A 26,626-nucleotide genomic window follows, 5' to 3' on the forward strand; every position below is an offset into this window, starting at 1 on the left:
TTCAGCATCTAACAGGAAGGTCACTCTAACATGCCATCAGAGGGCCCAGACCGCAAGTCCAGGAAATCTTTCTCTAGCATTACAGCCACGCCCTGAACCTTGTCACTCAGAACTCCGAAACCTCTAGAAACCTGAGGTTGTCATGTGCCCCAGCCACAAACCAGCCCCAGTCTACTTTTAACTCCCTAACCGTGTCACCTCTTCCCCATCATGTCAACACTGATAAGGTTTCTGTTCTTGTCCCCAAAGCATCAGAATCCTCAGGTTTCTTCTTTCCTTCCAATCCAGCTAAACCTGCTTTTCCAAGGTCAGTCCTTCCTCTTGTGATATGGATTCTGGATGCTTTGTCTTTTCATATAGACGTATATACTGCGTGTGTGCTGTTAGTCCTAGGCAACTAAGCCCAGAGCTTCCTAGGTGGCTCAGTGGTAAGGAATTTGCCTGCCAATGCAGGAGACACAAGAGATGCAGGTTCAATCCCTGGGTTGGGAAAATCCCCTGGAAAAGGAAATGGCAACCCACTCCAGTATTCTTACCTGGAAAATCCCATGTACAGAGGAGCCTGGTGGGCTACAGTCCACCAGGTCACAAAGAATCAGACACGACTGAACACTCATGCAGAACAGCTAAGCCAGTGCACCACAGCTGCTGAGCCCATGCCCTGCAACTACTGAAGCCCGTGCACTCTAGAGCTCCTGCTTCTCAGCAAGAGAAGCCACCACAATGAGAAGCCTGCATGCTGCAACTGGAGAGTAGACCCCCTCACTGCAACCAGAGAAAACATACGCAGCAACAAAGACTCGGAACAGCAAAAAATAAAAAATTTTTTAAAAAGTGTGTGTTGAGTCACTTCATAACTCCAAGCCACCTGGCTATTACCCACTACTGTCCTTCCCAGACTCAAGGATCTATTGTCCTCGAGGCCCTGCCCTCAGTGTTCCTCCTTTTACTCCATGAATAATCTTATCTTCCCCATCGCTTCAATCATGTCTTCACTGGCAAAACCTAAACCTATAATCCTCAAGTCAAATCTCTCTCCTTCCATATCTACCTACCTCTGCATCCAGTTGCTAGGCACCTACACTTGAATAAATTGAGTATGTGCAACATACAACTCTTAGCTGCCCACACCTGCACCTCAAACTACTTCTCCTCAATCAAGGTTTTCTTTGATTTATCCTCCTCTCTTCCTTCCTCTCCACATCCAGGTGGGCCTGCTTCCAAACTAGCTCTTAGTTTTGGCTGACCTTTGCCTCCAGGTGACAGGACTGCTCATCTGAATTACTGCAAAAGGTTCCCAACTGGTTTTCATCTCTCCAGACTTGCCTCTGATAATTAATCTACTACACTGGGAAAATCTTTTTAAAACTGATCCTTCACTGGCTGTGTAACAGCAGAAAGATAACAAGTTTTGGAAGTTCAACCAACCTGGGTTTGAACCAGGCTCTAACCTTGGGAAAATTACTTAACCTCTTCCAGTCTGACACAATGGGTATGATCCAATCCTGTAAAGTCAGAATCAAGAAATCAAGCCCATATACAGTAGCTGCTACTGCTGCTGCTGCTAAGTTGCTTCAGTTGTGTCCAACTCTGTGCGACCCCATAGACGGCAGCCCACCAGGCTCCCCCGTCCCTGGGATTCTCCAGGCAAGAACACTGGAGTGGGGTATCATCGCCTTCTCCGATATATAGTAGATTCTATGATAAATACTCAGCCCTTAATAATTGGTAGTCACCATTATTCCTACAACAAGAAATTCACACTAATGTGATAGTCCAGGGTCTTCATGAACTTGCCTTGCCCTCCTGCCTCAGGGGCCACAGTTCACCAACCCACACCCTCCACTCCAGCTGCCCTGACCATGCCATGTTCTCCCAGGGATGATGGCTTTAATCCCATTGCTCTTCTAAGAGCTCATGCCTCATCAGCTCCACGCATTCTTCGCCAAAGCCCCATCTCACATACAGCCCCAGAATGGATGGAATAGCCTGGCTCTGTATTCCCATAGCACCTGCTGCTCACCTCCCTCACGCTCTACTAGCTGTTTGCCTCTCTTGTACTAGGTATGTCTTCAATTCCTGTAACACAGTAGGTACTCCATGAATGTTATTAGCATAAATCATATCATAAATGGCTGTACTAAATGAAAAATTAAAAAAGAAAAACAGATTTCAGATGGCTTTTGTGTTCAAAGATTTTTCCTATCTCCGGAAGCCGATTTTTACCACTGTGAATGTTGGAGGAACTATTAAATCACTTAATTTTATGGACCACTCTAGCCATAGATATAACACTTTCAACAGGAATATAACTTACTTTATATTTAGTCACTTTTCCTCACTCTTAGGCTTCCCTGGTGGCTTAGTAAAGAATCTGCATGCAAGATAGGAGACCACCTGCAGCATGGAGACGCAGGTTCAATCCCTGAGTTGGAAAGATCCTCTAGAGAAGGAATTGGCAACCCACTCCAGTATTCTTGCATGGAAAATCTCACAGACAGAGGAGCCTGGAGGGCTACAGTCCATGGGGTCCCAAGAGTCAGACATGACTTTGCGACTAAACCACCACGTCATTCTTAGAGAAATTAGTGTAACCGATCAACATGAAACCAGCGTAACTAAAGAAGAAGCACTAGTCACTTAGCCTCTAAATTTTTAGTCAAATTTCAGACAGTTAGGCTTAAACCATCAATAAGCAGGCAATAAACTGGCACTGCGAGTTTTTGAAAGTTGTAGCAATAAGTAAATACTATGCTTTGCTCACCAGCTTCACGTAATCTGTTCCCTTCTGCTTTTGTCCGGTTAGTTCTTTCACTTCCAGCAAGATCTACCAAGGACAACTGGCTAATAGTGATTTGTTCTTTTTCCTGAAGGGAAGATAATGCCAATCACATGAGTTTACAGTGTTCTTTAAATATGTTCAAGTGAAATTAAGTCTTACGAATATAAGGTTTACATAATACAAAATGCATAATAAGGGGGAAGGATACATGTTTGGGGGGAACAGTTTACTAAAAGCATATGATAAATATCCTCATGACATTACTTGCAGACTATGTTACACTGTAAGCTCCATAAAAACAGGAACTCTGTCTTTCAGCCACTTCATCTCCAGTACCGCAGTTTCAAGTACTCAGTAGGAGCTCAATAAATGTCTGCTAAATAGTCTAGAGCAAGACTAAACATTTGTATAATGAGATATTTAATAATCTTACAGCGTAATAATTTCATGATACTCTAATAACTTTTATAAGAAAGTCAAGAGACACATAACTGATATTACTAATACATTAGATGTGATTCAGAGGAAAGCAAGTGTATAGAGACTGAGAAGCATTTTCTAGCTAACGTTTATCAAGTGCTGACTGTAAGCCAAGCAATGGCTTTACATGCATCACCTCATTTAATCCTCACAGCATTACAACTGGAATTTTGTTGTGAAAAAGGTTTACAAATCTTTATAAATATCTAATAGAGGGGATTAAATATGTTATGATTCATTGTTTTTCTCTGAAGACTCATTTTGTATGCAGAAATTGTTTATCACATAGAAATTATTTATTATGTAGAGGAGTTTATAACAACTAGGTAATTACAGCTAGTAAATGCATACAAACCAGAATTCAAATCCTGGTGGTCTTTAGTACCATGCCGTACCATCTACTGCCATCTGAAAACCTTCGTGATATACCACAATTTCACAGTATGTTTTGAATGGGATTACATTTTAATACCTTAAACTCATTAAATGATTTTTACATTCAGGCTCAGATGCTGTTACTAATTAATATAAGCCTTGCAGCATAAAAGGCCCAGCTTTAAACAGTGACCAGCAGCTGCAGGCTCCACTGGCCTGTCACCAAGAGAGAACAGTCTAAAACTGACCACTCCTGAAAAGTTTGTTGGTAACATTTTAAAACCAGGAACAATTTCTACATACAAAATGAGTCTTCAGAGAAAAACAATGAATCATATTTTGTCTCCTCTATTAGATATTTATAAAGATTTGTAAATCTTTTTCACAACAAAATTCCAGGTTCTATGATTTAATAGCCGGTTTCCTAGAACAAGAGTTTCCCTGGTGGCTCAGATGGTAAAGAATCTGCCTATAATGCGGGAGACTCAGGTTCTATCCCTGGGTCGGGAAGATCCCCTGGAGAAGGGAATGGTAACCCACTCCAATATTCTTGCCTGGCGAATCCCATGGACAGAGGAGCCTGGCAGGCTACAGTCCATGGGGTCTCAAACAGTCGGACGACTGAGTCATGAGCAACTAACACTTCCCAGAACTATACTACCTAATTAATGGAACATTTTTTAAAAATGTCATCAGCTACACATAAGATAATTCTAGCACAGTATTCAGTGTAATGAAACCTTCATGATTTAACCCTAATTCCTAAATTAAGGATTCAGAACAGGAAAAACTCCACACATTAAACCTTTACCTGTAAGACGTTGTCTCCATCTGCATCCAAGGGAGCCTGAACTAATTTAATGTTGAACACACTATGGGAACGGCTCGACTCATGATTCAAATGTGTGTTAGCAATTCGTCGCTTTTTCTGGCCTACAGTGACAGAGAAATCATTGCTCATTTCAGTGTATATACTTTCTACCCAACTAAAAAGTATTGTCAGTAGAGTAGCAACTTTCAGGATTATATTTATCACTTTATATATTTGTACTTCTAACTCTGCTTCTAACCTCTCCAGAAAACTTCAAAAGCCTCCTCAGTAGATTTCACTTCTACTTCTGTACATCCTGCAACGTACATGTTATGGTTCTTGTCTTCACGAAGCAGTTTAGATTGTGGAGGTCTAGGGGAAAGAAAAAAACATTAGTTTCCTAAACTATCCCAGGACTTAAGGACTAAAATGTCAGGCAACATGATATCCATTCTTACAATGGGAATAAGCCTAAGCAAGACTCCAGAAGAATATTACACTTGGATAAGAATAAGGATATACAGTTAAGATTAGTTACATAACAGGAATCTATTTTGTTATAAAAGCTTTGCTCTAATTGATTCCTACAAAGCACATGAAACAACACTTACTAATCAGAGATCACAGTAGTGGTAAGCACCATCACATGCAAAGGTTAAGCATCAAAATCTAGCATTTTCTTAATTTTAAAAGATCAACAGATTGAGCTGGTTCTGTCAACAACAAAACAAATTCAGAAGGAGTTTGGTATATACCAGGAGTGGCAATCCTTTCAAAGTGGCTGGTCAAGTTTTACTCTTAAGGTAGGATGAAGATGGGGAAGATGCTGCCTGTTTGGCCTCAGTCGTGTGAATAGTTGGGGCAGAAACAGTCACCAGCCACCATTATTCAGCCAATGGCAGATTTCTCAGGAAGAAGGGACTTAGATAAGGTAGCAGCCGGCCCAGGACCAATGAAAAATCACCTACATGCGAACATGCCACAAATGCCAACCACTAGTATAACTGCACCCTTCTCCTTAAGAAAAGAGTCAACACATCACATACACAAAATCTGTGTTCCTCATGGGTGTGCTGCAACTGTTCCACCTACCAAAGGAATAAGGCAGACGTTACTGTTTCTACAGCAGCCATCTCATAACAACACATTCAGTCTAGAGTATGTGACAGTTACAGTGAGTCATATCTTTAAAATTCTCCTTCATTGTATCAAAAACTAAACCTTAAATCAGCTCAAAAACAAAACAAAACAAAACAGGTTAAACACCACCCTAACAAAATGAATTCACTGCCAAATAAGCACCCTGTGAGTTCATTCAAGGTGTTACCAGGAAGGTTACAAGGCATACAGTCACATTTGTCAGTCATTTACATAATATAAACAAGATAGGCTTCTTAGAAAACAATCTCATTTGGAACAGATCAAACAGAAACTTGGTACATGTGCAGAGTGAAAGTGATTGGTAGCAACAAATGACATCAAAAAAGTTTAGGAAACTGGTACACACAACTGACACTTTGAAACAAGTAATTAGTCTGTGGTGGTTTAGTTGACAAGTCATGTCCGACTCTTAGGACCCCACGGACTATAGCCTGCCAGGCTCCTCTGTCCATAGGATTTCCCGGGCAAGAATACTGGAGTGGGTTGCTATTTCCTTCTCCAGGGGATCTGTCCAACCCAGGGATCGAACCCAGGTCTCCTGCATTGCAGGCGGATTCTTTACCAAGTGAGCCACCAGGGAAGCCTGATAATAATTTAGTCTATAAACACTAAGTATTTAATATAAATACTAAGTTAAAAAGTAATTCATCTATAAGATAGTCTATAAACTCTTTAATATAAATATTATATTTATAATATAAAGTGGATATACTGACACCTCAGTGTAATGGTTTTCCAAATCTAGCTGTTCCTTCAATAATATCTGACTGAGTCATATACGCAAATGTTAAATATATAATACAGGTCTTCACATTATTCACGTCTTAAGAGGCCCTAACAGACAGCATTGAAGACAAGCATTTAGCTGAAGACTATGAACAAGGTACTGTTATTAGATGTGAGACTCTGGAGTCCACTCTGGCACAGAGGTAACATGTAATGCAGACTGTAGCTGGCCTTCAGTCTCAGCAGGGCAAGACCCAAGGAAATCTAAGGCACAGTCTTTTAACTCTGGTGCAATGACAATACGGATGTCGCTTCTTATTAATCAATGATGGAAGGTATGTGACTATGAGCTGTGCAGACAGCAGCTTTAGGCTCCATTCTGTGGAGATCACCAGGACACAGATTACAGGCTGCAAATTCCCAACATTAAGTGTTAGGTTCTTGAAAGGTAGCCCCAAGGCACATCTATAGGGACACTTATTTATACAATTAAGATCTTTCTCAAAATATAGCCTAGGGCCAAGAGTTTTTAAAAGTAAAGTGAAAGTGAAGTCGCTCAGTCATGACTCTTTGCGACCCTGTGGACTATAGCCCACCAGGCTCCTCCATCCATGGGATTCTCCAGGCAAGAATACTGGAGTGGGTTGCCATTTCCTTCTCCAAAAGTAAAGTCTAAAGCAAATATTCTCCTTAGATGCTTTAACCACTGGTTTTCCTAATACAACTAACTATATATCAAGTAAATAACAGAACTATTCACCACACACCAACTGCATGATATATGAGTTATATTTCATTTTTAAAACAGAAGTAAGCTTTATCCCCATTTATAGCTGAGGAAACTAAGGTCACTGATGTGAAGTGACTTCGTCAAGGTTAGTCAGCTAAGAAGGGACTCTCTCCACTACTTACTTAGGCTTTATGGGATCAAATGGCACCTCTTCCAATAGATCATATATGTAATTATTATATATTTCAATATAAGAGACAAATACACCATAGACACTATCTTCATCAACCTCTTCTGCTTTGCAAAATTCTTGTACATTTATCATATCTGCAAACTCTGGATCTACTTGTCGTCTGAAAAAAGAAAAAAAAAGTCTCAATCTCATCTTACACATTATGAGAAATGACCTCTATTACAAGCAAGAATGCACAGAGCAACTTTATTCATACTCATGGCTGGGCCAACGTTCTCCCATGTCTTCCCAGATACACGGCACAGACTTTTATACCTTCTTTCACCCCGAGTGGCACCTTTTCCCTACACAGTGATTCAAGAGCAGTGCATTCAAAACCAAATAGAACATCTGAGCAAAAATAATTAAGAACATCCCTCAACTTTTATCTCACTAAAGTCAATTGTCAGACCAACTTCTCCACTTCTGACCTGACCAGACAGGGTTCCCATGAGGCCAGAATTAAAACATATAATTACTTACTTGCTAGAGGGGGTCTTTGGATTGGGTGTGGCTTCTCTCTTCTGCCGTTCTAATAAAGCATCAACTTCACATTGTATATCCATACTATTCCTATCATTAGATTTAAAAACCTTGAAGTGAGGGCAAAAATCAGACCATAATTTTTAGACTTTGTCATAAATAGTAAGAAATATATTTAAGAAACAAGACAGTTAACATTTAAACACATTTAAGGTTTTAAAAGGTATTCAGTGCCTTAGCTCTCCCTTAATAATTATATTCACAGGTATTTTAGCACCTATGTCTTTTAGTGAGAGTCACAATACAATTTAAAAAAAACCACACACACTTACATATCGTTTAGCTTGAAATGACCCTATACTGTTAAAGAGCATGTCCAAACAGCGAGGAAGCAGCCCTCCTTCCCCTGGAGAGCCAGTCATAGTGTGAGTTTTTCCGCTTCCCGTCACACCATATGTAAAAAGGAGACCTACAACATAACAAGCCACAATTATATGTGAAAGTCACAATGGGTTGTATCTTAAAAGTTCTTCACTTATAATATTTCTAATACTGTATTAGAAAACACTTAATATTAACTACTCGATACCTCAATAAATAAGGTAAATGCTGACAACACAAATGGAGAAATCACAGTAAAACAGTAATAGGGAGCCTCTGACAGCCCACTTACATCAGTGGACAGACCATCCACACAGAAAATCAATAAGGAAACACAGGCCTTATATGACACTTCTCACCAGAGACTTAACTGATATTTATAGAACATCCTGTCCAAAAGCAACAGAATACACATTCGTCGCAGGTGCGCATGAAACATTTTCCAGGATAGATCATATGCTGGATAACAAAATAAGTCTCAGTAAATTTAAGAAAATTGAAATCATATCAGACATCTTTTCTGACCACAACACTAGAAGATTAGAAATCGATCACAAGAAAAAAAACTGTCAAAAAACCCCAAACAAGTGGAGGCTAAACGATGCTACTAAACAACTGATAGATCACTGAAGAAATCAGAAAATCAAAGAATACCTGAAGATAAATGACAACAAAAACATAATAATTAAAAACCTATGTGATGCAGGAAAAGCAGTTCTAACAGGGAAGTTTATAGCAATACAGTCTTACCTCAGAAAACAAGAAAAATCTCAAACAACTTACCCTTACACCTGAAGCAACTTTGTTGCTCAGTCGGTAAAGAATCTGCCTGCAATGCAGGAGACCCAGGTTCAATTCCTGGGTCGGGAAGATCCCCTGGAGAAGGAAATGGCAACCCACTCCAGTATTCTTGCCTGGAGAATCCCATGGACAGAGGAGCCTGACAGGCTACAGTCCATGGGGTCACAAGAGTCAGACACGACTTAGCAACTAAACCACCACCATCACCACCAAAACAACTAGAAAAAGAACAACCAAAACCCAAATCAAGTAGAACAAAAGAATTTATAAAGATTAGAGCAGAATTAAATAGAGATGAAGAAAACAACAGAAAGGAGCAATGAAACTAAAATCTGGTTTGCTGACCAATCACAAGTACTAAAATTGAAACTGACTGGAAAAATCCCAAACAAAAAAGTCCAGAAACAGATGGCTTCACAGGCAAATATCAAACATTTAAAGAAGAGTTTGTATCTATCCCTCTGAAACTATCCCCAAAAAATTGCAGAAGAAATAATCCCATTCTATTAGGCCATTATAATCCTGATAAAAAAGTCAAGAATACCTCAAAAAAAAAATTACACAGATGAATACGCTGCTCATCTCTTGATAAACAAAGACACAAAAATCCTCAGCAAAGTACTAGCAAAGCAAACCTAACAATACATTAAAAGCATCACACACCATGATCAAGAGGGATTTATCCCAGGTATGCAATGATTTTTCAATATCCGCAGATCAGTCAGTGTGATACACTACATTAACAAACTGAATAAAAGCCATATATGTGATCATCTCAATAGGTGCAGAAATGCCTTTGAAAAAATTCAGCAAGCATTTGATAAACTGCCCAGAAAGTGGGTACTAAGGGAACACAATAAAGGCCATATGTGAAAAACCTACAGCTAACGTCACTTACTCAATGGTGAAAAGCGGAATGAATTCCCATTAAGAAGCTCAGGAACAAGAAAAGGATGTCCACTATCACCAGTTTTATTCAACATAGTTTTGGAAGTCCTAACCACAGAAAACAGGGAAGAAGAAGAAATAAAAGGAATCCAAACTGGAAAAGAAGATCCAGCAATCCCACTACTGGGAATACACCTGGAGAAAACTGTAACTCAAAAAGATACATGCCCCTCAGTGTTTACTGCAGGACTATTTACAATAGCCAGGATGTGGAAACAACCTAAATGTCCATCAACAGAGGAAGAGATAAAGAAATTGTGGTATACAAACACATGGAATATTACTCAGCCATTAAAATGCATGAAATAATGCCATTTGCATAATATTGATGGGCCTGTAGATTATCAGACTAAGTGAAGCTAAGTCAAATATCACATGATATTGCTTATATGCAGAATCTAAAAAAAAATAAAAATGATAAATGTACCTACTTACAAAACAAACAAACTCACAGGCTTAGAAAACAAACTTAACAAGGTTACCAAAGGGAAGGGGTAAATTGGTATTTTGGGATTGACATATAAACACTGCTTATTTAAAATAGATAACCAACAAGGACCTACTATATAGCACAGGGAACTCTAGTCAGTATTATGTAATAACCTAAACTGGGAAAGAACCTGAAAAAGAACAGATACAAGTATACGCAGAAGTGAACCACTTTGCTGTACACTAACATGACATTCTTAATCAACTACACTCCAATATAAAATATAAACTTTAAAAAGAGGACTGAATCAGGAAGAAATAGAAAATATAAACAGACCAATAATAACCAAATAGATTAAATCAGTAATCATAAACCTCCCAACAGAGAAAACCCGAGGACAAGATGGTTACACTGAAGAATTCTATCAAACATTTAAAGAGTCACCAACATCAGTCCTTCTCGAGCTCTTCACAAAAATTTGAGAAGGGAACTTTCAAACTCATTCTATGAGGCCAGCATTAACCTGAAACCAAAGCCAGGTAATGACACCGCAGGAAATGAGAACTACAGACCCGACATCCCTGATGAATATAGGAACAGGAAGTCTCGACAAAGTATCAGCAAACTGAATTCAAGAACAGTTAAAAATAATTATACATAACAACCAAGTGGGATTTATGCCTTGAATGTAAGGATGGTTCAATGTAAGGAATTCAATAAACATATTAATAAAAGATAAAATCACATGATCATCTCAATAGACGCAGAAAAACAATTTGACAAAATACAACATTCTTTCATGATAAAAACCCTAAGCAGATTGGGTACAGAAGAAACATACCTAAACATAATGAAGTTTCTGAAGAAAATTTAAAAACTACCTTGAAAAGATATTTACACCCCCCATTCATTTCAGAATTATTTACAATAGCCAAGACGTGGAAACAACCTAAGCATCCACAAACCAATGGACAAAGAAATATGTTATATAAACACAATGGAATATTATTCAGCTGTAATAAGGAAAGGGCTTCCCTGGTGGCTCAGCTGGAAAGAATGTGTGTGCAATGTAGGAGACCTGGGTTCGATCCCTGGATTGGGAAGATACCCTGGAGAAGGGAACAGCTACCACTCCAGTATTTTGGCCTGGAGAATTCCATAGACTGTATAGTCCATGGGGTCACAAAGAGTCGGACACAAGTGAGTGACTTTCACTTTCATAATAAGGAATAAAATCTTGCCATTTGAGACAACCGTCGGACACAAGTGAGTGACTTTCACTTTCATAATAAGGAATAAAATCTTGCCATTTGAGACAACCTGGATAAACCTTGAGCACATTATGCTAAGTGAGCTAAGTCAAACAAGTACTCTGATGTCACTTATTTGTGGAATTTTATAAAGCCAAACTTGTAAAAATCAAGTAAAACAGGGGTTACTTGGGAACAGTAAGTGGGAGGAGAGAAGAGATGTTAAGTTTACTACTTACAACAAGGGTAAATAAGACCTAGAGATATAATGCACAGTACAGTGAATATAGACAACAGTACTATATTATAATGGAGATAGAAATAGCAACCCACTCCAGTATTCTTGCCTGAGAAATCCTGGCAAGAGGAGCCTGGCAGGCTACAGCCCATGGGTCACAAAGAGTTGGACACGACTTAGTGACTGCTGCTGCTGCTGCTAAGTCACTTCAGTTGTGTCTGACTCTGTGCGACCCCAGAGATGGCAGCCCACCAGGCTCTCCTGTCCCTGGGATTCTCCAGGCAAGAACACCGGAGTGGGTTGCCATTCCCTTCTCCAGAGCATGAAAGTGAAAAGTGAAAGGGAAGTCACTCAGTCGTGTCCGACTCTTAGCGACCCCATGGACTGCAGCTTACCAGGCTCCTCCGTCCATGGGATTTTCCAGGCAAGAGTACTGGAGTGGGGTGCCATTGCCTTCTCCGTAGTGACTAAACAACTGTATTACAAATATCCAACTAGCTAAGAGACTAGAACTTAATTATTCCAACTACTAAAAAGAAAGAATAATTATGAAATATGATAGAGGTGCTAATTATTGCTACAATGGCAATCACATTACAATATATAAATGATCTAATTATACATATAAGGTGCTGTAACCTTATAAATATATACAAATTATATTATCATTTAATATATTTATAATATATTAAATATTAATATTAATATATTAATATATTATCATTATATTTCAATTAAAAAGATAAGTAGCTTTTTGCAATTGTTAAAAAAAAAAGCACTAGAAAATACAAGAATAATCTCAAGTAAAGAACATAACCTGATATCAAAAGCAACTAGAGAAAGAACAAACAGAACTCAGAGTAGAAAGAAAGAGAAATCATAAAGGTTGGAGCAGAAATAAATGAAACAGAGATAAAGAAAACAACAGAAAAGAACAATGAAACTAAAGGTGGTTATTTGAAAAGATATACAAAATTCACAAACCTATGGCCAGACTCCTCATGAAAAAAAGGGAGAGGGATCAAATCAAGAAAATTACAATTGAAATAGGAGACTAGAGAAATATATACAATCAGAAGAGACTACCACAATTAAGTGTTTGCCAATAAAATGGGTAACATAGAAGAAATGGACAAATTCTTAGAAAGGCATAATCTCCCAAGACTAACCAGGAAGAAACAGAAAATATGAAAAAACCAATCATAAGTACTGAAATTGAAACTGTGATTAAAACCTCCAGCAAACAAAAGTCCAGAACCGCACGGCCTCACTGGAAAATTCTATCACACATTAAGGGAAGTGTTAACACCTATCCTTCTGAAAATATTCCAAAAAAACTGCAGTTAGGAACACTCCCAAACTCATTCAACAAGGCCACCACTCACCCTGACATCAAAACTAGACAAGGATACCACAGAAAAAGAGAAAATTACAGGCCATTATCTTTGATGAATAAGGTCACAAAAATTCTCAACAAAATACTAGCAAACTGAAATCCGACAACATATTAAAAAAGTCATAGAGCATGATCAAGTTGGGTTCATCCCAGGATTCCAAGAATGATTCAACATACATAAAATCAATGTGATACACACTAATAAAAGAAAGGACCAAAGCCACATGATTATCTCAATAGCTGCAGAAAAAGCATTTGACAAAATTCAATATCCATTCATGATAAAAATCCTTCTGAAACTGGGTACAGAGGGAACATATCTCAATATAAAAACTATTTATGACAAACCCACAGAAAATGGTGAAAAGCTGAATGAAAGCCTTCCCACTAAAATCTGGAATAAGACAAGGATGTCCACTCTCACCACTTCTCTTCAACATAGGATTGGAAGTGCTAGTCAAAGCAATCAGACAAGAAAAAGAAATAAAAAGCAATTACATTGGTTAGAAAGAGGTAAATTGTCATTATACACAGATGACATGATAACATATACAGAAAACCCTAAAGTGGTTTTTCCACACAAAACCACTAGAACTGATAAACAAATTCAGTAAGGTAGCTGCTGCTGCTGCTGCTGAGTCGCTTTAGTCATGTCCGACTCTGTGCGACCCCATAGACGGCAGCCCACCAGGCTCCGCCATCCCTGGGATTCTCCAGGCAAGAACACTGGAGTGGGTGGCCATTGCCTTCTCCAGTGCATGAAAGTGAAAAGTGAAAGGGAAGTCGCTCAGTCGTGTCCGACTCTTCACGACCCCATGGACTACAGCCTACCAGGCTCCTCCATCCATGGGATTTTCTAGGCAAGAGTACTGGAGTGGGTGGCCATTGCCTTCTCCAGAGTAAGGTAGCAGGATACAAGATTAATCTTGTATCCATACAGATATCAGTTGCATTTCTTTACACTAACAATGAAATAGCAAAAAGTGAATGTAAATAAACAAGAAATGGAGGGACTGGGAAGCCTGGCATGCTGTATATAGTCCATGGGGTTGTGAAGAGTTGGACATGACTTGGCATCTGAACAACAACAAATAAACAATCCCTTTTAACTCACACCAAAAAACATAAAATGCTTAGGAATGAATATCACCAAGGAGGTGAAAGACATATGCTGAGAGCTATAAAACATTAATAAAGAAAACTAAAAATGATTCAAAGAAATAGAAAGATATATCCCATGGTCTTGGATTGGAAAAACTAATTTTTCTAAAAGAGCCAGACTACCCAAAGCAATCTACAGATTTAATGTGACTTCTATTAAACTACCAATGGTACTTTTCACAAAAATAGAACAAATAATACTAAAATTAACATGAAACCAAAAGACCCAGAATTGCCAAAGCAATCCTGAGGAAAAAGAACAAAGCAAGAGACATAACTCTCTCAGACTTCAGACAATACTACAAGGCTACAGTAATCAAAACAACAGGATATTGGCACGAAAACAGATAGGTGGATCAATGGAACAAAATAGAGAACCCCAAAGCAAACCCACACACCTATAAACAATTAATCTTTTTTTACCAACTAATCTTTGATAAAGCAAGCAAGAATATACAATGGAGAAAAGACAGTGTCTGTGGCAAGTGGTGTTGGGAAAGAGGACAGCCACATGTAAACTGATGAAGAAAGAACATACCCTTACACCATACACAAAAATAAACTTGAAATGGCTTAATAATATAACTAATAGTAAGACACTGGGAGTTCCCTAGTGGTCTACTGATTAGGATTTGGAGCTTTCACTGTGGTGGCCCAGGTTCAGTCCCTGGTTGGAAAACTCCTGCATGCCACATGGAATGACCAGAAAGCAAACAACTAAGAGGATATCATAAAACTTCTAGAAGAGAACATAGGCAAGATGTTTTTGACATAAACAGTAACAAATGTTTTCTTGGGTTAGTCTCCCAAGGCAATAAAAATAAAAGCAAAAAGAAACAAATGGGACCTAACCAAACTTACAAGTTTTGCACGGAAAAGGAAACCATCAACAAAATGAAAAGACAACCAACAGACTGGGAGAAAACATTTGCAAAAATTGTGACCAACAAGGGATATATCTCCAAAATACAAACAACCCATGCACCCTGTTTATTTAACTTATATGCAGAGTATATCATGTGACGTGACAGGCTGGATGAAGCACAAGCTGGAATCAAGATTGCAGGGAGAAATATCAATAACCTCAGATATGCAGGTGACGCCATCCTTATAACAGAAAGCAAAAAGGAACTAAAGAGCCTCTTGAAGGTGAAAGAGGAGTGAAAAAGCTGGCTTAAAACACAACAATCAAAAAAACTAAGATCATGGAATCTGATCCCATCACTTCATGGCGAACAGACAGGGAAACAATGGAAACAGTGAGAGACTTAATTTTCTTGGGCTCCAAAATCACTGTAGATGGTGACTGCACCCATGAAATTAAAAGACGCTTGCTCCTTGGAAGAAAAGCTGTGACAAACCTAGACAGTGCATTAAAAAGCAGACATTACTTTGCCAAGAAAAGTCCATATAGTCAAAGCTATGGTTTTTCCAGTAGTCATGTATGGATGTGAGAGATGGACCATAAAGAAGGCTGAGCGCCAAAGAACTGATGCTCTTGAACTGTGGTGTGGGAGAAGACTCTTGAGAGTCCCTTGGACAGTAAAGAGATTCAACCAGTCCATCCTAAAGGAAATCAGTCCTGAATATTCATTGGAAGGACTGATGCTGAAGCTCCAATACTTTGCCCACATGATGCAAAGAGCCAACTTCACTGGAAAAGACCCTGATGCTGGGAAAGATTGAAGGCAGGAGGAGAAGGGGACGACAGAGGATGAGATGGTTGGATGGCATCACTGACTCAATGCACATGAGTCTGAGCAAGCTCCGGGAGATGGTGAAGGACAGGGAGGCCTGGCGTGCGGCAGTCCGTGGGGTCACAGAGCAGACACAACAGAGCAACTGAACAACATGCATCTCTTTTACAAAAACAACCAACCCAATCACAGAACGGACAGAAGACCTAAGTAGACATCTCCCCGAAGACGACATACAGATGGCCAAGAGGCACATGAAAAGATCATCAGCATCACTAGTCATTAGAGAAATGCAATTCAGAACTACAATAAGGTACCACGTCACACCAGTCAGAATGGCCCTCATCAAGAAGTCTACAAACAACAAATGCTGGAGAGGGTCTGGAGAAAAGAGAACCCTTCTATATTGTTGGTGGGTTTGTAAACTGGTATACCACTAAGGAGAACAGTATGGAGGTTACTTAAAAACCTAAATTAGAGCCATTATAGGATGCAGCAATCCCATTCCTGGACATATATCTAAAGAAAACCGTGTTTTGAAAGGATACATGCACCCCAGTGTTCATGGTTTACAATAGCCAAGACATGGAAACAACATAAATGTTCACTGACAGATGAATAGATAAAGACATGGTGTACACAAATACATACACAGAGATACTGGAATATCACTCAGCCACACACACACAAAAAAGAATGAAACAGTGCCACTGCAGCAACAAGGATGGATTTAGAGATGACCATACTAAGTCAGAAAAAGACAAATAACATGATAAAACTTACATGTGGAATTGAAATATGACACAGATCAACATATCTACAAAACAGAAACAGACTCACAGATATAGAGAACAGATTAGGGAAGGAGGAGGAGTTTGGAGTTAGCAGAGGCAAATTATTATACATAGGATGGATGAACAAGGTCCTATTATATAGCACAAGGAAATACATTTACTATCCTGGGACAAACCATAACTGAAAATATAAAAAAGAATATATATGTGTATAACTGAGTCACTCTGCAGTACAGAAGAAATTAACATAACATTGTAAATCAACTATACGTCATTTAAAAAAAAAAAAGGCACTCCCAACAAACAAAAGTCCAAGACCAGACAGTTTCACAGGAGAATTCTATCAAATGTTTAGAGAATAGTTAACATCTATTCTTCTGAAACTCTTCTAAAACAACTGCAGAGAAAGGAACTCTCCCAGACTCATTCTATAAGGCCACTATCATTCTGATACCAAAATCAGAGAATTATGACAAAAAAGAAAATTACAGACAAAGATGACTGAGGAGTATAGATGCAAAAATTCTCAACCAAATACTAGCAAAGCACAACCAACAATACGTTATCAACTACAAACTGGCACTTGCCAAGAGCATTTGCCGCCTGAACCCTATGCTGCTTCAGGTGCCAACCTTCAACACCCTCTGAGGGGAATTCAGGGTGGACAGTGAGTCACTCTGTGCTCTAGGGAAACTGGTGGAAAAGGTCTTTAGATAGTTAGATATTTTCAGGAACTGATTTCATGATCCAAATCCTTGCCTCTCTTCATATCTAGAAAATCACTAAATCCCTTCATAGTGACATCAGCTGACAACTAGCAGAAAAGCTTTTGTAAAGTAAGCGCTATATTGCACTGAACTTCCCCTTCACCAAAATCTTTATGTTGACTTTCCCCCACTACTTCTTTAAACCGGTCTCTCAGAGCTATCTGAGGTGCTGTCTCCCGGGCTACAGTCCTCATTTTGCCCCAAATAAAATTTAACTCACAACTTTGAAAACTCATCTTTTCAGTCAACACATAAAAAGGATCTTAAACTATTTTCAAGTGGGATTTATCTCAAGGATACAGCATTTTTCAGTTTCCACAAATCAATCAATGTGATTCACCACATTAGCAAACTGAGAAATAAAAATCCTTTGATCATCTCAATAAATGCAGAAAATGCTTTTGTCAAAAACCTCTCCAGAAAGTGGGCATAGAGGGAACACACCTCAACATAATAAAGGCCATATATGACAAACCTGCAGTTTACGCCCGTACTCAATGGTGAAAAGCTGAAAGCATTCCCTCAGGTTAGGAACAAGATGAGGATGTTTACTAACCATTTTTACTTAACATGTGTTAGAAGTCCTAGCCACAATCCAAGAAGAAACGAAAAAGAAGTCCAGAAGGAAAAGAAGTAAAACTGTCACTGTTTGAAGATGATATGATGACACAGAAAATCCTAAAGATGCTACCAGAAAACTACTATAGCTCCTCAATGAATCTGGTAAAGTTGCAGGATACAAAATTAATACACAGAAATCTCTTGCATTCCTATACACTAACAATGAAAGACTAGAAAGAGAAATTAAGGAAATAATCCTATTTACTATCACATCAAAAAGAATAAACCTAGGACTGAACCTACCTTGGTAGGCAAAAGATCTGTACTTTGAAAACTGTAAGACACTGAAGAAAGAAATTGAAGATGACACAAATGGCAAGTTATACCCTGTTCTTGGATTGGAAGAATCAATATTGTCAAAATGACTATACTCCCCAAGGCAATCTACAGATTCAATGCAGTTTCTCTCAAATTTCCAACAGCATTTTTCATAAAACTAAAACAAAAATTTTCTTTACATTTATACAGAAACACAAAACACCCCAATAGTCAAAGCAATCCTTTGAAAGAAAAACGAAGTGGGAGCAATCAGGCTCCCTGACTTCAGACTATACTACAAACCTACAGAAATCAAAATGGTACAATACTCGCACACACAAAAAAACACAATTATAGGTCAAAGGAACAGGAAAGAAAGCCTAGAAACACACACCTATGGTCAATTTGCGACAAAGGAGGCAAGAATGTATAATGGAGAAAAGGGTCTCTTCAATAAGTGGTGCTGAGAAAACTTGACAGCTACATGTAAAAAAAAAAAAAATGAAATTAGAATATTCTCTAACACCATACACAAAAATAAACTCAAAATAGATTAAAGACCTAAATGTAAGGCCAAATGCTATAAAGCTCTTAGAGGAAAACATAAGCAGCACACACTCTGACATAAATCAGTGAGATAACTTTTGGACCCACCTTCAAGGGTAATAAAAACAAAAATAAATGGGACCTAGTTAAAATGTAAATCTTTTGCACAGTAAAGGAAACCATCTACAAATTGAAAAAACAACCAACAGACTGGGAGAAAACATTTGTAAATGATGTGACCAACAAGAGATTAATCTCCAAGATACAGTTCATGCAGCTCTACATCCAAAACAATCAAATAAAAAACGGGCAGAAGACCTAAATAGACATTTCCCCAAAGAAGATATACAGATGGCCAAGAGGCACATGAAAAGATGCTCAGCATTGCTCGTTATTAGAGAAATGCAAATCAAAACTACAATGAGATATCCCCTCAAACTGGTCAGAATGGCCATCATCAAACAGTCTATACACAATAAATGCTGGAGAGGGCATGGAGATAAGGGAACCCTCCTGCAGTGTTGGTGGGAATGTAAATTGGTACACCACTAGGAGAACAGTATGGAGATTCCTTAAAAAACTAAAAATAGAGCTACCATAGGATGTAGCAATGCCACTACTGGGGCATATATTCAGAGTAAACTATGGTTTGAAAGGATACATGCACCCCAGTATTCACTGCAGCACTGTTTACAATAGCCAGGACATGGAAGCAACCTCAAATGTCCATCAACAGATGAATGGATAAAGGCATGGTACATGTATCAAACGGAATATTACTCAGCCATAAAAAGAATGAAATAATGTCATTTGCAGCAACATAGATGGGCCTGGAGATTAATCATACTAAGTGAATAAGTAAGTAAATCAGACAGAGAAAGACAAATATCACATGATATCCCTTAGATGTAGAATCTAAAAAAAAAAAAAGTACACCAATAAACCTATTTATAAAACAGAAACAGTCTCACAGACTTAGAAAACAAACTTATGATTACCAAAGGTTACCAAAGGAGAGGGATAAATTGGGAGTTTGAGACTGACATACACACACTACTATATTTAAAATAGATAACCAACAAGTACCTACTGTATAGCACAGGGAAATCTACTCAGTATTCTGTAATAATCTATATGGGAAAAGAATCTGAAAAGAATGGATATATGCACAACTGAATCATTTAGCTGTACACCTGAGACTAATACAACAATGCAAATCAACTATGCTGCTGCTGCTGCTAAGTCACTTAAGTCGTGTCCAACTCTGTGTGACCCCATAGACGGCAGCCCACCAGGCTCCCCCGTCCCTGGGATTCTCCAGGCAAGAACACCGGAGTGGGTTGCCATTTCCTCCTCCAATGCATGAAAGTGAAAAGTGAAAGTGAAGTCGCTCAGTCGTGTCTGACTCCCAGCGACCCCATGGACTGCAGCCTACCAGGTTCCTCCATCCATGGGATTTTCCAGGCCAGAGTACTGGAGTGGGGTGCCATCGCCTTCTCCGTAAATCAACTATACTCCAATATGAAATTTAAAAAAAATAAGTGAATTAAAAAATAAAATCAACTGCTCAAAAAAGTAGGTTTAACACAATCCTGATAAATTAACTGAGTTCAAGGCCAAACACAAAGTAAATATGTAAGTATCAAAAAAGTTTTACCAGAAGAGAAAAAGTAAAATTCAGCAAAACTCCAGAATCATACCATTTTTGCCATGAATGAGGTCATCTACCAAGGGATTAGCCACAACATCAAAGAGCTCCTTTTGGGTGGTATGAATGCCAAATACTTGTTTAAATGAATACTGAGTCTGCGGAGAAGGAAAAAATAAAAAGGACATAAATGGAATCGCACTATATCTAGGATAGAAATACATCTGCTTAAACACATTCAGATGTTTCCTTATGAACATGAAAATTAAATCTAGACATGAAAAGAATTAAATCTAGACATGAAAAGAAAAGATATCAATAGACTTTAAACTTGGAACCTTTAAAAAGTCATGACATACTTAAATTATACCAATTATAAACTGGTAAATATTTATGGTTATAGTACTGAAGTATAGTATGGTCACAACTACTGAAGTGTTTTATATACATATATGTATAAAAGTATATAAGGAGAAAAGTCTTAAGTCTACTTATGCTTCATACACTAAGGCTGATTTTGTTTTAATTAAGTGACAAAGAAGATCAAAAGGTATTATAACAATTCAGTCACAGATTTGTGAAAATCCTCAAGCATTACTTCATATACTACTTCACTGCTTTCTTTTTTTTTTAATAAAGGTGTCATTCTAAAATAGCATAACAGTAAAAAATGAAGAGTTTTGATGTATTACTTTTTTAAAACTAGAAAATAACTGTCAATATAATCTCATCTGAGTTTGTTTTTTTTTTTTTTTGCCACACTGCAAGGCATGCAGGATCCTAGTTCCCTGATCAGGAATGGAATCCATGCCCTCTGCAGTGGAAGGACTGAGTCTTAACCACTGGACCTGGAGGGAAATCTCTGATCTGTGTTCTAATGTAAAATAAATTTTAAATAATTGTGACCTTTAAAGTACAGTAATACTTCAATTCTCAGATCTTTCAACATATGACATAAAGTATAGCTATACTATCGAAAACATTACCAAACTCCAACTGGAAAATAAGACTAGGGACTGGGGTAAACAAATACATTTCAAGGTAAACTAAAATGACCTAACTGTCCAAAGACTGGAATTCTATTCTATTTTTATTATTTCCTAGTTTTAGTAGCTTGTAGACATTGCAACTGTTCCTGTAGGTTTCTTGAATTTCTTTGTTTTTGCTCCATGAACATCAATGCTGTTATTTGGTGTGTGAGTATTCACTAGAACTTATTATGGATTATAGCCTTTATCACATGGCCCCTTTTCCCTGTTTTATACCTTTTATCTTAAATTCAACCTGCTCAGATATCAATATCATAACCCTTATGAAAACTATTAGCAGTTTTTTCCCCCAAAAGGAGACCGTATAGATTAGGACTGAAATACATCATCATTATCATAACAACAGCTCACACTTAATACTAATCATGTCTCAAACACTGTCTAGCGTGGACGGAGGAACCTGGTAGGCTGCAGTCCTTAGGGTTGCTAAGAGTCGGACACGACTGAGTGGCTTCACTTTCCCTTTTCATGTTCATGCATTGGAGAAGGAAATGGCAACCCACTCCAGTGTTCTTGCCTGGAGAATCCCAGGGACGGCAGAGCCTGGTGGGCTGCCATCTATGCGGTCGCTCAGAGTCGGACACGACTGAAGCGACAGCAGCAAGCAGCACATCACACACTTACTTCAGCTAACACTCACCTTGTCCTTATTCCAATGCTATAGAACAGCTTTGAAAATGAAAGTCATTCAGTCGTGTCTGACTCTTTATGACCCCATGAACCTTATAGTCCACGGAATTCTCCAGGCCAGAATACTAGAGTGGGTAGCCTTTCCCTTCTCCAGGGGATCTTCCCAACTCAGGGATTGAACTCAGGTCTCCCACATTGCAGGTGGATTCTTTACCAGCTGAGCCACAAGGGAAGCCCAAGAACACTGGAGTGGGTAGCTTATCACTTCTCCAGCAGATCTTCCTGACCCAGGAATTGAACTGGGGTCTCCTGCATTGCAGGTGGATCCTTTACCAACTGAGCTATGAGGAAAGCCCTTTAGAAAACAGCTTTAGAGTTCACAGAAAGAACAAAGAATCCTGGAACTGAAAGGATACACACAGGATAGTGTGACAGGTCAATGAGATGACCTCCAAGTCTTCATGAACAATACACACTCTCTTCCAGGTGAAGAAAACTGAGGCCAAGAAGGAACTTGCCCAAGCCAATGAAGCTAATTGCTGTCAAAGCCATTTCCATTCTAACATTTTTTCCATTATCCAGTGTTGCCTTCTGTCACAAAATACTGAGAACTTTTAATCCCCACCGAAGCTTTTGTACCATTTACACATACATGAAATTAACTAATAAAAGTAAAATTCAATAAGTCACTTCTCAACTATTTTACATTCTCAAAGCCCTACTCTTCCATGAGCCTTCCCAAACCATTCCTTCATGCTTACTCCATGTTTAGTGAGTATCTGGCCAACTGGACACATAAGGTGCATATCCCCTAGAAGTGCATATTTCACCTGAGGAGAGAGACCATAAACAAGTAAATAAGTCTACAGATTGTGATAAGTACTATTAAGGAAGTATAGAGTACAGACCAGGACAGAAGGAGGAATGGTACTACTTCTGATGGGGGTGGTCTGGACAAACTCTTGGAGAAGGTGGTTTAAGCTAAACCTGAGGATGAGGAGCCATCCTGCTAAGAGCTAAGGCAAAAGGCCTGAGGCAGGATTCTGGCTTATCCAAGCAATTCGGGATTGGATGAGTACTAACAGGTGAGGTTAAATAGGATTTTCCCATTTTAAAACTTTATCCTTTAGAAGGCTTTAAAAAGAAAAATGGTGGGAGAGGGTATAAATTAAGAGTTTGGGATTAGGAGATACAAAGTACTAAAACCCTGATGCTGGGAAAGATTGAAGGCAGGAGGAGAAGGGGGCAACAGAGGATGAGCTGGTTGGATGGCATCACTGACTGAATGGACATGAGTTTGAGCAAACCCTGGGAGATAGTAGAGGACAGGGAAGCCTAGTGTACTGCAGTCTACGGGGTCACAAAGAGTCAGACACAACTTAGTGACTGAACAACAACATATATAAAATAGATAAACATCAACATCCTTCTGTATAGTACAGGCAGGTGTATTCAGTATCTTGTAGTAAACTATAAAGGAAAAGAATATGAAAAAGAATATGTACATATATGTATAACTGAATCACTTTGCTGTATACCAGAAGCTAATACAACATGTAACTTAACTGTACTTCAATTAAAAAAAAAAAAGGAAAATAGTGAGGTCTGACTTCTGCTTTGACTGGCTGCTCTGTGGCAATAGATCAGAGAAGATTCAGAATGGAAGCAGGTGGTCCAATTGGCTTCAGCATAGTCTTGTCAATGCCACTCAAAGTGTGGTCAGCAGGCAGGCCAGTGCCCCTCTGAAGGCTATCTGTCTTCTGTCCAGGGGAAGTAATTACAGAGATGGAGAGTAATTGCTCAGAACCTCTATAGTCATTTCACATGGCTGCAACATCCCAGCATGTGATCAGTGAGCTTACTCTGAACAGATTATAAACCAGTTTTCCTTTGTCTAACTCTGCCTACAATTGTGTAACAGTTTCTTGTGGCAAAGCTGCATAAAAGTATCAGTCACAATGCACTGAAAATAAAAAAGTTGCTTCTTCACCATAGACAGTTTGAGAAGCACTAGTCTCCATAATTAAAACAGGCCTCAGACAAGGGTAGCAGCAGTAGAGATAGAAATAAAAGGACAGTTTCAAGAGTAAACTGATAAGAGTAAACTGATACGATCTACTGATGAACTAGATATGAGAGGGTATAACAGAAAAGTGAAAGTGAAAGTTAGTCAACAGTCGTGTCTGACTCTTTATGACCCCATGGACTGTAGCCCACCTGGCTCCTCTGTCCATGGAATTCTCTAGGCAAGAGTACTGAAGTGGGTTGCCATTTCCTTCTCCAGGGGATCTTCCCCACCCAGGTATCAAACCCAGGTCTCCTGCACTGCAGGCAGATTCTTTACCAACTGAGCTACTAGGGAAGCCCCCAAGAAAAAGGTAGGGACAAGGTTTCTGGTTTGAGCAAATAGATGGTGGTGGTGTTATTTACTGACAAGAAAAATCAAGAGAAGTACTGATCTAGAGGGGAAAAAGACTCAAGAGTTCTTTTGGACATGCCACAGCATCCAAACAGTGGACGTTCCAGTTTAGAGAAAAGATGTAGGCTGAAGGTAAAAATTCCAAAATTATTACCATGTAATCAGTGTGTAAAGCTATCGATAAAAGACAGAACATGGAAAGTTCGAGGGGGAAGACAGAACAGTGCTGCTGACAAACAGATCATGATGAAGACAAAGAGGTGTCCATCACATCACATCACCAGAGAGGCCACTGGTAGGCGTCTGACCAACAATCTCCAGGGAGTAGTGTACATAAAAGAGTAAAGGCATCTACAAGAGCTGACAGCCTGAATTAATCTTTTTATCTGCATTCCCAGAGTCCATTTCTTTAAGCACATCTCTGTCTTACCTATGAGCATTACTTGCTTAGCGTCTGTGCTCCCAACTAAGTTGTAAGCTTCATAAAAGCAAGAATCATGTCTTATTCATTTTTAAAAGTCTCCTTCCACCCTCCAGCTTAGCACATGTTTACTGAACTCAACTCTTTGCTTGTTTACAAAAATAAAAACACTTCATAAGAAATCGATACAAGTACACAATGCCTATTAAATGTTACTTCAATCCCACACATGGAACTATATATTTATATGTAACTGCCTAGCACAGATATCATTCCACATTAAACTATCCCTAACATATGCTCTAAAGAGCAATAAATATCCAGTATAAGAAATTATCATCTAAAAACAATCTTTTAACTTCAGTATACCAAAGGTGTGTTTATACAACCCAGAAATTAGACACTTTTAATATGGTAGGTAGTTAGACTGAAGTAAATAAGTCTTTCAGTAAAGTGGGAACACAGGAATTTTGTCATATTTAAAAAGTAGAAAACCAATTCAAGAAAGAACCTATCAATTAAAAACAGTTGGTTCCAATCAGAATTACCTCCTTATAGTCTCCATTTCTGTTGAGTCTGTTACCCTCAGGAGTATGAAGCTGAACTGTTGTATTATTGATTACTTCTATGCAACACTCTTGCTCAGGAAGGCTCAGTGGGCGTACCCTACAGTACACCTGAAAATACAAGAAGGTGCTTAAACAACAAAGGCTGACTTTTTACCTGACTTTTCCTTCACTCATCTATTCATTCATCAACCAACATTTGGCATCTAAACTTGAGAGCTATATAAACTTAAGAGCTACCAAAGCCAAAAATCTGCTACCCAATTTGCTGACTGTCAAATGCAAACATATATATTAGATATGAGAAAATTTTAAATGCACATAAAATCAAAACTCTAAAAATCAAGAACATATCACACAATGAAAAATATCTGAAAAGCTTTTAGGATTGTTTGGAATTGGATGTCAGGTAAAACTTGCCAGCTTAACACAATATACTAAAGTGAGACATTCAAAACGTCATCTTCTTAATCAGTAATAGGGTTGGGAGAAAACTGTTCAGCTGTATATGCAAAGCATCTGGTTCCCACAACTCAGATCAAGAGATAACACTCCAGTGCCAATGAAGGCAAAAATTAAAACAAACAAACAAAAAAAAACAGAGCAAGCCAATGTTATTTGCCATTTGCTTTTAAAAGTTCCCAAGCCTGAAACTAGTGAAGTTCATAGAGTAGTCACAAGATAAATGAAACTGTTCTAAACCAGAGTCTATGAAACTTGGTCCCCAAAAGCATGGAGTTTGGGGCTTTACTCTTGAAGTATGCCACAAGTTACTATATAACTGTCATAAAAATAGGAGAGGATGTTCATCCAAGCACAAAATTT

At 38.6% G+C, this 26,626-nt stretch overlaps 1 protein-coding gene across 11 annotated transcripts in view; it reads right to left on the reverse strand.

Annotated features, from left to right (window-relative positions):
• Positions 1-26,626, reverse strand: part of KIF23 (kinesin family member 23) — a 60,421-nt gene that overhangs the window by 11,392 nt on the left and 22,403 nt on the right. For 6 of the 11 annotated variants that reach the window (XM_086322773.1, XM_086322779.1, XM_086322778.1 and 3 more), the window contains exons 3-11: positions 25,784-25,912; positions 20,769-20,874; positions 8,113-8,249; positions 7,781-7,890; positions 7,248-7,418; positions 5,495-5,536; positions 4,708-4,820; positions 4,449-4,570; positions 2,765-2,867 (exon numbers count right to left, since the gene is read on the reverse strand). In XM_086322773.1, coding sequence (XP_086178899.1) covers positions 2,765-2,867; positions 4,449-4,570; positions 4,708-4,820; positions 5,495-5,536; positions 7,248-7,418; positions 7,781-7,890; positions 8,113-8,249; positions 20,769-20,874; positions 25,784-25,912 — 1,033 coding nt within the window. The remainder of the gene's footprint in view (positions 1-2,764; positions 2,868-4,448; positions 4,571-4,707; positions 4,821-5,494; positions 5,537-7,247; positions 7,419-7,780; positions 7,891-8,112; positions 8,250-20,768; positions 20,875-25,783; positions 25,913-26,626) is intronic. The other 5 variants (XM_086322781.1, XM_086322780.1, XM_086322777.1 and 2 more) reach the window with 1 other exon arrangement.

Source organism: Bos grunniens, chromosome 10, assembly GCF_055505025.1.
Source record: "Bos grunniens cultivar Pamir isolate PY7600 chromosome 10, Bosgru_T2T1.0, whole genome shotgun sequence".
NCBI classification, from domain to species: domain Eukaryota; kingdom Metazoa; phylum Chordata; class Mammalia; order Artiodactyla; family Bovidae; genus Bos; species Bos grunniens.